Source organism: Python bivittatus, unplaced genomic scaffold (assembly GCF_059951505.1).
Source record: "Python bivittatus isolate LINGU-HERP-01145 unplaced genomic scaffold, Pbiv_v1 ctg000480_np1212, whole genome shotgun sequence".
NCBI lineage: Eukaryota > Metazoa > Chordata > Lepidosauria > Squamata > Pythonidae > Python > Python bivittatus.
Window position 1 is genome coordinate 87,103,973 of NW_028277075.1, and position 13,267 is coordinate 87,117,239.

Here is a 13,267-nt window from a genome sequence, read left to right on the forward strand (position 1 = left end):
AAGAGTGAATGGGTTGAAGGAAAGGGAATGTGTGAGAAAGTCCTGTTTGGATGATGGTGATGAGATCCTTAAAAAGAGAGAAGATACAGATTATAGCATTTGTTTTCCTGAGCATACACATGTGTTAAGAAAACACAGAAATGGGTGTCCATGCATACCCAAGGGTTTATTGGAAGTGCAGTTTGACAGATGTCTAACTCTTCTACCTCACTGTTAATTTCCTTGAATTCTCAATGACACTATATTTTGTAATAGTCTACATACCCTTAAAATAGCTTACCTCAGTGAGATTCAAGAAAGCAAATATTACATTTTATTAGTTTTTTTTCTCCCTAATGAAAGCAATCTACTTAAATAGTTAAGTTATAACTATTTCTATGACCAAGGAAATCTATCTTGGTGGTCTTCTGATCATGGAAGTCACAGTATATTGATGCAGTATATCAGTGCCTGAGTCACACAGTAGCATTAACTATATTTTATTTTATTAAGGTGAATATACTTCTTGCAAGAAAATAGGAGAAAGAAGAAGTAATGGTCAGCAAGAAATAATTCACAAGTGATCTGTAAATGTTAAAGCTATATATTAGTTTCTTTTATATTGCTAATGAAAATAGTATCTATATCTATTATCCATATCTGTATTAATATCAGTTTACATGAATATGAAATATATTTCACAGGGTTAAAGCTATCTCTGTCTGTCCTTGGCTCAGACTGAATTTAAAAATGTGTGTCTGGAACTGCATCATCAAAAGCCCATAAGATCTCCTAGTGTGTTGGACAGGAAATCAATGTCTGTTCCTCATCCTAGGAGAGGTTTATGTCTTGAAATGTTTGCAAAAATTGATAGCAGTATCAAGGATATGCAGAGGCCAGTTTATTTGCCGTTCATCTTCATTGCAGAAATAATCAGGGTAACTCTGGAACTAGCCTGGTCAAGTTGGAACTCTAGCTCCACAGCAAGATATATTCTGCACAGATCAGCATTTGTGTGTGTGCTGGTGGCGGCGGCGGCTATAACATATTGGTTTGTCACATAGCTAGAGATTTATTCAGGAATTCCACAAAAATAGTTGGGAGATTGTTTGAATTACATCCCTTTGAAAATATGTTTTGTTTTTAAACAGTCCTGTAACTTTGTTGTTTTAGAATACAGTGGGATGCTAACTTCCATGGCAACACTGGTGGCAAATTTCAGGTTGAGAGAGGTTTTTGCAATACTTTTTGTAACAGATGATAATGTCACTCCCTGAACCAAACATTCTCCTCTAGAAAAGTGTAATATCCTATAGGAAAACAAAGTGTTCAAGGGCTTCTGAAAGTGATCACCCAAAGAAAAAAAGGAATACTTACCCATGTGTTGCATACAGTATCTTTATCTTGTATGTACTTATATCTATGCGTAGTAAAAGACCTATAATTCCCCACCACACTAACCTCTGAAGTAGGCTGGGCTGAGAGTAATCTGCTCAGAGTTGCCAATGAGCTTCCATAACTGGAATCTAACTTAAGTAAAAGAAGCTTACCTGAACATTAAACTTAGCAATATGGTGGAATTCACCACGACCGCCTTGTTTAACAGGAACTGTCATGAAAAATGTATTGCCATCTTTGGAAAAAACTGGTTCCTCATTCTATTAAAAACAAAAACAAAAAACAGCACTGTGAAATTTTCCGTTAAGAATTACCTGCTGTATGCCATCATTTTTATGATGACACATTCAAACACTGAACACATTGATGAGAAACAATATTTAATGGCACAAATATGTCTTTATGCTTTTTACTGTTTTTATTATTGTTTGTAAGTCACCCAGGGTTATGGTGCATAAGATGGATGGCTATAGAAGTCTTTTAAATAAATAAATAAAGAGTCAAGTTAAGAAAGCAGAAAAATAATTAAAGAGGCAATTCAATTTCTTAGGAATCTATTTTTTTCCCAGAGAGCAGCAATTTTGAACTGCTTTGCAAGAGAGTAAACCCTTCTTCGTGTCTTCAGGTTAACGTATGGATGGCTTTAGGTAAGCAGAAAATAGAGTTCATAGGGAGGTCTCACCTTTATTTCTTGACCTCCATACATTCTGACAGAAGTCTGAAGGGAAATTGAACTTGCATATACATGAACACAAGAAGGCTTTCTATGCAATTTGGCTGACAGACCTACTCACACTGAAGGAAATGCAAGTACAGTTCTCCTTCTGACCTCCAGCTGATTGCTTAAAGAGGGCTAATGTTCCACTGAATTCAGGACAGCTTTTTACAGTGAAATATAATGACCATTAACAGTGTAGGAAACTCACATGTCACTTCTGGCTTCGAGTAAGTTATGAGTGTGAAGTGATGATCATGGGCTATGTCTGTATTTCCTTATGAATCATGGATATCTGAAAATACAGATATAGTCCATGGTCATCATTTTACACACACACGTGTGTGTGTGTGTGTGTGTATGGAAGTTCAGTTCCCCTTCAGTCCTCTGTCTGAATTGTTCTCTTTCCTTCCCATATCACATATCCAAAATCTGTTTCAGATGGTTCTGCAATATTCAGCAACAGATCTGAAGCATGTACATGTTAACAATCTATTTTTAGTGCAATAGTGGAAAGACAGCACTAGCCATTGAGATGTCATCAGTGGACATCTCAACTGCATTAATACCCAGTGAAATTATATGGTAATTTTTACAGGACATGAAGATCACTTGTGGTGCTAAGAGCATTATCATTTTCAAATAATTATTGTCCATTTTGCCTCTAACTGTGTACAACTCAAGAAGGAAATACCCTTTTTTATTATTATTTTCACTTTTTGGTGCCATTGAATAACTGTTGACTCTTGGCAGCTGCCTGGACATGTCCCTGCAGTTTTCTTGGTAAGATTTCAGAAGTGGTCTTCCATTGCTTTCTTCCTAGGGCTGAGAGAGAGTGACTGGCCCAAGATCACCCAGCTGGTTTTGTGCCTAAGGCAAGACTAGAACTCATAGTCTCCCATTTTCTAGCTTGGTGCCTTTAACCACTATACCAAACTGCTTCTCTAAATTAAAATATTACTAGGGACTGTAATTGTTCAAAGGATAATTTTTATTGTTTTGTATGGGAATCTGCTAAATATACATATTAATAATAGTTTTTAGAACTGTATGACCAGTTGGTCTAATATTAAATTGCATTAAGTACTATTTTGACTTATATTTTAAAAATGGAAAACTCACGACGAACCTATTTTGCATCATCATCACCATCATCATCATCTATGCAAAAAGTGAGATGGTTTCTTGTCTAATTTATTAAAATTTATTTTCATTAGACAGTTGATTAGGCATTTGGCTATTTTTTTTTTAGACAGTTTTATTATGCATTGCTCCTAAGAAAAGTGAGGAGAAGCTGAGGGTCCCTTCCCTTTGACAATGTACTGGGTCTAAAGGCAGACCTTCTGTATGTGAACCCTATACTGTGGAATACCTTGCCCCCTTTGCCTGGCTGATTGGGTAACCAGCTGTATTAATTGTTATTGTATATAGTTTTATACTTATGTAAACTGCCAGGAGTCAGAATTAGCTGGGCAGTATAAAACTACAAGCAAGCAAACACCTATGCTGGAATATTATTCTGTGATGCCACCAGAAAAATGCAGTGATTGTATGTAGTACCAAGTTTGTTATGCTTATATTACCTCCATGCTTTAAAAAATGGTTTTATTAACAATCAACAAATTATTTCTGTACTTTGTTCCAAATAATTAATAATACTATACCTGCTTAGAAAGCCAGACTTCAGATGTAAATTCATACTTCTAAAAACAACACAAAAATATAGTTAAGAAGTATGCATAAATGTCAAGCTGTTATTTATTGGAAATTAATAGGCCTAATAGGTTGCATTTTGAATCTTACAATACATAGGAGATTTATCTTTTTTTTTATTAGCTACCACCATCTTCTCCAGTCTGAGTGCTCTCCAGTTATATGGACCAATTCACAGAATTGTCAGCAATGGCCATATATGAGAAATTATGGGGAGGCTGGGAAAGGAATGGAAGACAGAACAGAAATAAACAACTGCAAGAGTCAGTTGACAACTTATCTCATAAATGACAACTTAGACCAGGTGTAGGGAAATGTGGGAAGAAGCATTTCAATCATTCAAAGAGACTCTGCCTTGATTAACTTATAAAAGAGAGAGAGAAATTCCATTTAATTAATTTATTTATTAAAACAATTTATATAGCTGCCTATCTCACCACAGGTGACTGTGGGCAGTGTACAACAAAGCTAAAAACAATAAATAAATACATTAAAATATATATAAAGCAAAATAAAACTGAGAGAATAAAAATAAGGGAGCCACCTCACTAATTCCCCCATCCCCTGGGGTCCCCAGGCCTGCTGGCATAACCAAGTCGTAAGGGACCTCCAGAAGCTCAGCAATTATGAGGCCAACCTCACCTCAGGGGGGAGAAGATTTCACAGCGCAGATGCCACAGCAGAAAAGGCCTGCCACCTGGGGCCTGTCAAATGTAGCTCCCTAGGTGACAGAACCCATAATATGCCCTCTCTGCTGGATCTGGTAGGACAGGCAGATGAAATCAGGGAGATGCGGTCCCTCAGATAACCCAGTCCCATTCCATGAAGGGCTTTAAAGGTCAATACCAGCACCTTGAATTGGTCCTCAAAACAAACTGGTAACTAATGCAGCTCATGAAGCAGAGGTGTAACGTGTGTTCTACTAGAAACACACATAACTGCTCATGCTGCTGCATTTTGCACCAGCGGAAGTTTCTGGATACTCTTCAAGGGCAGCCCTGTGTAGAGCACATTGCAGTAGTCTAATCAGGAGGTGACCAGGGCATGCGTGATCATGAAGAGGTCCCTCTAATCTAGGAATGGGCACAACCGATGCACAATATGAAGTTGTGCAAAGGCCCTCCTAGCCACAACTGCCACCTGCTCTTCGAGCCGGAGTCGTGAGTCCAGGAGGACCCCCAGATTGTGCACAGAATCTGTTTCGGGTAGTGCGACCCCAACAAGTACCAAAGATGGTAAATCCTAGAACCAGAGGGGCTCAGAACCCAAAGTCACTCAGTCTTGCCAGGGTTCAGTTGAAGCCTGTTGCTCCCCATCCAGATCCTCACAGCCTCCAGACACTGAGATAGGACACCCATAGCATAGCTTAGGTCGCCAGCGGCGGAGATGTACAATTGAGTATCATCAGCATACTGATGATATTTCATCCCATGGCGATGGATGAGCTCACCCAGCGGTCTCATGTAGATGTTAAATAGGAAAGGTGAGAGCACCAACCCCTGCGGCACCCCACACAGCAGGGGGTGAGGGTGGGATCTCTCCTCCCCAATCACCACCAACCAGAACTGACCCTGGAGAAAGGTGAACCAGCACAATACTGTGCAGCCCACCCCCAATTCCCTGAGTCGGTCCAGAAGGTTACCATGATTGATGGTATTGAAAGCCGCTGAGAGGTCAAGTAGGGCAAGGAGTGGATGCACAACCACCATCCCACCCATGCCAGAAATCATCCAAAAGCATGGCCAATGCTGTTTCTGTACCATACTGAGGTCTGCAGTATGGATGCAGATAATCCACTTCATCCAAGGTCCTCTGAAGCTCCTGTGCAGTCATCCTCTCAATCACCTTCCCCAAAAAGGGGAGATTGGATACTGGATGGAAATTGTCCAGTATCATGGGGTCCATTGATGGCTTCTTGAGGGGGTGAACAAAAGCCTCCTTTAGAGGTACAGGAACAACCCCCTCACTCAAAGAATTCACCATTGCCAGAACCCACCCACACAACATCCCCTGGGCTGCTTTCACAAGCCAGGAAGGGCATGGATCTAGAGAGCAGGTGGCTGAGCTCACAGTCCTAAGGACCCTGTCCAATTCATCAGGCCCAACAGGTTCAAACTGTTCCCAGATAACTGGGCAAGACTCCACCCTAGGTATCTCCCACAGACCTGCAGCAAAGCCAGCGTCCAGCTGTGAATGAATCTGAGCAATTTTATCTGACAGATGCTGAGCAAATTCCTTCACACAACCCTGCAAAAGATTGTCCAGGCCCCCTGTACCCAAGAGGACCCGTATCACCTGAAACAGGGCTGTGGGGCGGCAATCTGTGGATGCAATAAGAGCAGAGGAGTGCTGTCACTTTGCTGCTCTTACCACCACTTGGTAGGCCTTAATAGCAGCTCTAACCCTATTACAGTTTATTCTGTATTTACTCCAGACTAACAATGAATGAATGAATGAATGAATGAATGAATGAATGAATGAATGATAGTTCTTGGTTCCTGATCTTGCCCAGCTGTTTGGGGCTGGCCATCATGATACCTGACCACCTAAAAAAGCCTGCATGGTTTGGGTGTTTGGTATCTTCAGGACCACCTGCATTGTATAGTTCCAAATGATCCACCCAATACTTACTATCTAGGGATATTAAGTGCCCCCTCCCCTTATGAGATTCAGGGAGCGGGAGCTTGAAAGCAATACTTTTCCATATGTGCTTCATCCCTATGAAACAGCCTACCCCAGGAAATTTGAATGGCACCCTTCCTATTGCCTTTTAGAAAGACAATGAAAACAGAACTCTTTGGAAGGGTATTCAATATGTATTGTTGCTAAGGATGGACACCTAAGGGTTATAATTGTTATACTCATGTTATAATTGAAGAGAATGTTTAATATAATTTTATTAATAAGTGAGTACGATTGGAAGTGGTGGTATACAAACATACAAATGCCTCTGAAAATAGAAATCCATACGATGGAGAGCCCCAAGACTGGTGAAAACATTATCATCTATTGTAACATATTTAAATTGGCTGCAAAATTGCATACAGCTAAACTCTACCTGACACAAAAGTACACAAAAGTAGTAATCTCTTTAGAAGTTATTTTCCTGTGGTTTTTTTCATTTGAACATGGTTTTCAAAAGTTAGCATTTCAGTGAGGGAAATCCAATGCTGAATTTATGAGAGCAGGTACAATTTCTAAATTCATAAAGGCTGGGGAGCAAATTTTTGCCCTTCTTGCAGCCTCTCATGAACCCAGTTTAAACAAGAGGTACTGCAACTAGAAGAACGAAGGAAAATTATGCTGTTTTGAACAGGATAATTTGCCTTGTGGTTTATGAAGCTAAAGGAAAAAAAATGTATCAACTCTATAAACAAAATGCCAACCAACTGCCCAGAAAAAGAAGTTTGTTTTTTTTTAATACTGCATAGTGTAGTACTTAAGATACACCTAGATATTTGCACATGTGATGTTGGTGTATTGGAAGCAAACAAATGATTACCAAGAAACCCCCATTTATAGCACCTTTGTAGTGCAATACAAATACATGTATGTATGTATATATGTATGTATATTAGTGTGAAATTATATGGAAGTATCACAATTTATCATGTATTGTTATTTGAGGGGATAAAATATTTTGTTTTATATATATGTATCTCTGTGTATTTGTATATATACACATACATAAATGCATATACATACATAAAGTATGAAGTTTAGAAAAATCCCCAGGAGGATAAAGTATTTTAACAAATACTTTAAATTTGTCACAATCTTTATAAGACAGGAATTATAGATCAACATTTTAATTATAATTTTTATTTATTAAACAGGGCGGTGGGTGGGTTTGGTCACTTTGAATCAGTGTTGATTCCTTGTGATCGCCTGGACAGGTCCCTGCAGTTTTCTTGACAAGATTTTTGGAAGTGGTCTTCCATTGCTTTCTTCCTAGGGCTGAGAGAGAGTGACTGGCCCAAGGTAACCTAGCTGGCTTCGTGCCTAAGGCAGGACTAGAACTCCTGGTCTCCTGGTTTCTAGCGTGGTATAGTGGTTTCTTAGCCACTATACCAAACTGAATCTCTTTTAAACAGTACCAATGATAAAAGCTGGATACAAAACCTAAACATTTAAATTTAAATTATTCAAAACTGACTATGTACTAAAAGAAATTAAACAGCAAAACTAGAAACACAGAACAGATTAAGTTAAAAAGAAAGGAAGCAAAAAGAAAAAAAAATACAGCCTCAAAGAACATAGTAAGAATTCTTTCTAATTCATACAGCAAAAATAATAAAGTCATATTGATGCAAATAATCAGAGTCAATTTTTCAACTACTGATTAAACAGATCATATTGCCTGATTTTCTACAAAGCTAATTCAAGAGCTGACAAGCCTTATCTAGCCAAAGTTTAGAGTCTGGTAGATCATCTGTATTATTTTCTGATTGACAGAGCCAGGTTAAACAATTTGCTTAGACATTTTTTATGCTTTTATGCCATTAACTCTTTTGAAAAAGAGCGCCTTGCTGTTGACAGTATTATCAGAAACTTGAATTACCTATTGTTATAATGCCAGTAATTGCTGCTTCTTCTCCTTGATAAGTGCTGCCAAAGATCCTACTGAGAATTCAAGCTGTTTCCTTACTGTGTTTAGCTTTGGCAAATAGAGAGATTCTTGGAACCCAGACTAGTTTTGTGGATCCCCAGCTGTTCTCCCTACCTGATTTTCTAGCCCATGGAGTTGGAATGAGGAACAAAAGTATCAGCTGTGTATGTGTGTGCATGAGGTGTTGTCTTTGTGAGTAACTATACTGTATCTACTGTGAGATACTGTATATTTAACACAAGAAAATGTTAATGCATGGAAATGAGCTGAACTCAAAATAAACCTCTAAAGCTTGTGCTATGTGTATAAGAGCAGTTATTAAAATGTAAGCTTAAAAATGAACAAGAAGTTTCATACCATACTACAAGCACCAGTGGTTGTTTCACACACTGTAAGGATGGATAGATTTTGAGGCCTGTTTAGCCACCGCACCACTGTCTTAGTGTTGCTCACCCACTTGACCATCGTTATGTAATATTCTCTGTGGCAGAGACAGATTTTAAAATACAGGAGTTACAAGCAGTTCATATAAATTGCTTTAAAAAATACAAGACAATATAGAAAAAATGCTATAGGCCTGCATTTGCATATCTAATATTCAAAATTTCTTCAAAATTGACTTGAACGTCTTCAGAATATATAGAAGAAATACTCTCATGCTGTTTTGATCAAAATATTTTGCTTTATGGTTTATCAGACTAAAGAATACACACATACACACAACCCTCAAATCCATAAGCGGAATGTCAATGCGTTGCCAGGAAAAACAAGAGGTAGCATGGTGTAGTATTTAAGGAATTGGACTGTGGAGGTGCAGGTGCAAGCCATGGAAGCTGAGGTGACCTTGGGCCAGTCCCTCTTTCTTAGCCCAACCAACAGGGCTGTCACTCTGGGGGAAAATTGGAGGAGGATGTACTATTGATGTCACCTTGAGTTTCTGAATGAAAGACAGGATGTAAAAATAAGCAGATTATCAAGGACATTGTACTAATTGTTGGTGCAAGCCTAGGGGAAAATAAAAGAACCATACCATTATCCAATAATTTTTGGCTGAATAAGAGAATCTACACATAATTTTTATGGTTCAAGCTATTCCCTGTCCCTTTAGAAGTCCTGTTAGATTGACATGCTGAAGTAGTTACGTAGGCTACCTTCTTCTACCAGCTCTGCTGTCATTTAAACTTAGAAAGAAGTACTTAAGTTCTTAGCTGATTAATTATGTGCCATCAAGTTGTTGACAACTCTTAGCAACCACATAGATAGATTTTCTCCATGACAATCTGTCCCTAACCTGGTCTTTTAGATCTTCCAATGGTGTGCCTATTGCCACTGTAACTGAATCCATTCACCTTGCTGCTAATCATCCTATTCCATCTTTAGAGCCTTCTCTAGAGAGCTAGGTCTTTGCATAATGTGTCCGAAGCAGGATAATTTGAGCCTGGTCATTTGTGCCTTGAGAGAGAACTCTGGCTTTATTCTTGCTTTAACCTTCTACATCTAACACTCTTTTTATTATTTTATCTTATAATCTTACTATTCTATTGTTATTTTATTGTATTTTATAATTTCTATGTATTATGAACATTAAGAAGCAGTTTTTACTCTTATCACAGTTCAGTTCAGCAGTATTCAATTGTATAATTTATAGGAATCCACACTGCAGTTCTCAAGACACCAAATTCTTATAACCTTAAGTGACAATACCCAGGACACAATGTCTATTGTGTGATAATCCTACAGTTTTGCTAATGAAATTTTATAATAGATTTTATGGAAAGTTCATTACTGTTAGTGAAATCTGTGTACTTATATTTCCACTTATAAGAATATCAATCCACAGAAAGGCTGAAAATTTATATTATAAAATAATACAACTGAATTTCTCATGACACCTGTAACATTTAAGAATGATTTTACTACATGTCTCATCTCAAAGTTCATTTCTTATTTCTTAATATCTTGAAATAACTTTGTACTTTTCCACTCTTTCAATTTGATGGGTATAAGCTTTATTATTATATACTATGATACATTTTTCCTTTCTTATAAATTCTGGAGTTCTACAAAAAAAAGCTTTAAGCATATCTTATTGACTAATATGATACATGCTCAGTAAAGTCAACACAGATACTAAACTGTACAAAGAAAAAGGATTTGTATTATTATCCTGTAAACACAGATATAATTTACAATCTAATTAACCTTAAAAATATCTTACAATTGTATTAGATCAGTTTCACTTTTAAACATCACCTTCATACTCATATTGGGTATATCCAGCACAACACTTAGTTCTGTTATTCTGCTTATTTGTGCATGTGTGCAGGAGGAGGAGACTTCTGTCTAAAGGTCAACTCTCTTGGGAAATCAGAGTTACATACAAGAGCAAGCAGAGGCACTTTTCAAAATGTGTGGGGCCACAATTGCTTAGGTAACCCCTTATTGCCATTCATTCTTACACATACCCCTTTTACACACATTTATATACACAAAGATCCTTCCCAGTCCTACCTTCTCAGTTGACCAGTGTAGATCAGCTGAGGGATAGAGGCAGTTTCTATGGCTATACAAATACTTCCAAGTTTCAGAAAATATGGAGTGCATATGAAGCATTTACTTTCAAATTGTTAAAGCAGCCCTGTCTTTTTCAAGGATTGCAAGACTGCTTCAGAAGTTACTCCTGGCTATCTCCACATGCGTACTGTTCATTTTTTATATATATATAAGAACTTTATTAGCATGCATACTGTTCCAAAGCAGCCGTGTGAATCTGGAAAAAGAATTGGCTCATTTTAGAACTCCTTGAAAGGACTTGCACACTAGCATTTTCCTCGCTTGGTCCTGAGAAACATGTGTATTCTATTGTATACAACAGCGGTGGAATAAAGAAAAGGATTTATCTCTGAAATGTTGCAAATTGGAAGTTTTTTTCTTGTCTTGATGCTGAGGTAGGAGACAGCCTGGGAAAAGGTTAGGACCAGGGATGAAAGGTGGTGGGTTGAAAGAGGAATGCCTGTGGATCAGAGTGTCTTCATACCTGGGTCAAAGAACAGGCAGTTTTTGAATGCAAGGGCAAGGAGGCTCCTCATGAATGAGCAGTGACTAATGGAAGACTGGATGAATCTTTAGAGAAGTAGATGATTGCAAACAAAAGGCCACTGAGTTAATGGGAAGGGCCCAAAAAACTTTGAATCCAGCTTTTTATATGTGCAGAATGTAAAAACCTACTAGAAAACTTCACCAAATCCCTCACTGCAATCTTGGCACTCTCTTGTTTGTGTGCATCTGCTGCACACTTGTATGCAGCCTTGGCTGAATCTAACTGTTTTTTGAAGAGGAATGGAATGGTCCATCTCTCCTGTAGAAAGTCTGAGCTGTGAGGAACAGTGGATGCTGGAGTTTTGAAGGGCAAGATACAGCGGTGGTAGCCATAAGTTGCCTAAAAGGAAGACATGCCTATCAAGGAATGTACTGAATGTTCTTCTGCAACCAAATTCTGCAACCATTCAATCCAGTTCTCCTGCTGATATGAGATATAGTACCTCAAGTATTGTTCTAATAATTGATTCATCTTTTCCAATAATTGATTTGGTGCAAGATGATGCAACGATAAATGAATTCAAATGTCTAGTAGCTGGAAGAGGCCCTTCCAAAACCTGGATGTAAACTGAAAGTTATAATCCAAGATCGCATTACTGACTAATCCTTCTATCTAAAAACATGATCTAGAAAGTGTTTCCTGAGCTAATGGAAGGCCCTTGCAAGGAATACAATAAACCATTTTGGTATACAAATCCACTATCACAAAAATTGTCATGTAACCCTGTAGAGGAGGAATATTAGTAATAGAATCCATTGAAACAGAATCCCAAGGAACAGATGGGGAAGGGAGTGGCTGAAATAAATTGGCTGACTATGCAAGGATAATCTTGATCTGAGAACAGACATGATAGGATGAAACATAGTTCTTGGTATTTGCTCCCACCCTAAGCCACCAGAACTCTCTGAACACCCAATGCAAACTTTTAACACTCCCCTATGTCCAGCAACTTGATTATCATGGCAGAGTTGCGGTATCTCTTCCCTTAAGGGAAGGGGAACACAGTGTTTGTGAAGCAGCTATCTATCATTCATAAACAAAGAGGATGAATCAGTCTGTGGGTCTCTCTGGAGATCGTCCATATGAGTCCTGACATATGAATCTTGTTGCAAACTAAGCTGATCCAACAGATATACTGCCTGCCTTCCCCCCTTAATCTTTCCAGAGGATATATACTCAGGGAAGGGCCAAAATTGTTTGGCTTCAGGATTGTGATAGGGAGGAATGAGTATGGAAGATCATATTCAGATTTATGTCAGAGCATATCTGGTAATTTGTTCTTTGAGCCAGCAATATAAGTGAGATAAAAAGTGAAATGGAGAAAAAATGTGCCCATCCGATCTTATAAGGTAGCATGGATTGTACTTTCTGTAAGCATTCCAAATTCCTCTGGTCTGTCTGGACTGGATTGTTCCCTCCAAGAAATGTCTGCAATGTTGGAATGCTACTTTGATCATAAGCAACTCTTTACTGAAAATGTGAGATCTTGTAACACTTGGAAATATCAAATGCACATTTTTCCACCTTAGCATAAAGATTATGTTTAAGGAGTCTCTATAAGTCATTCTTAACACAAGTCTTGTGCAAAAATGAATCTTCTGAAAACATCAGTATGTCATCCAAGTACACCACTATATATTCGTCAAAAATATCAGAAAATATTTCACTGATGAATCTGGAGAAGACAGCAGGATAATTAACCACTCGAAATAGCATTATTGTGCATTCCAATTTGCCATACCTGGTATCAAAG

General features: G+C 38.1%; 1 protein-coding gene across 1 annotated transcript in view; it reads right to left on the reverse strand.

Moving 5' to 3' along the window:
• The window catches only part of DPP10 (dipeptidyl peptidase like 10), a 259,921-nt gene that overhangs the window by 38,895 nt on the left and 207,759 nt on the right, over nt 1-13,267 (reverse strand). Inside the window, exons 11-13 of the mRNA XM_088146483.1 lie at nt 8,772-8,895; nt 3,757-3,795; nt 1,530-1,637 (exon numbers count right to left, since the gene is read on the reverse strand). Coding sequence (XP_088002609.1) covers nt 1,530-1,637; nt 3,757-3,795; nt 8,772-8,895 — 271 coding nt within the window. The remainder of the gene's footprint in view (nt 1-1,529; nt 1,638-3,756; nt 3,796-8,771; nt 8,896-13,267) is intronic.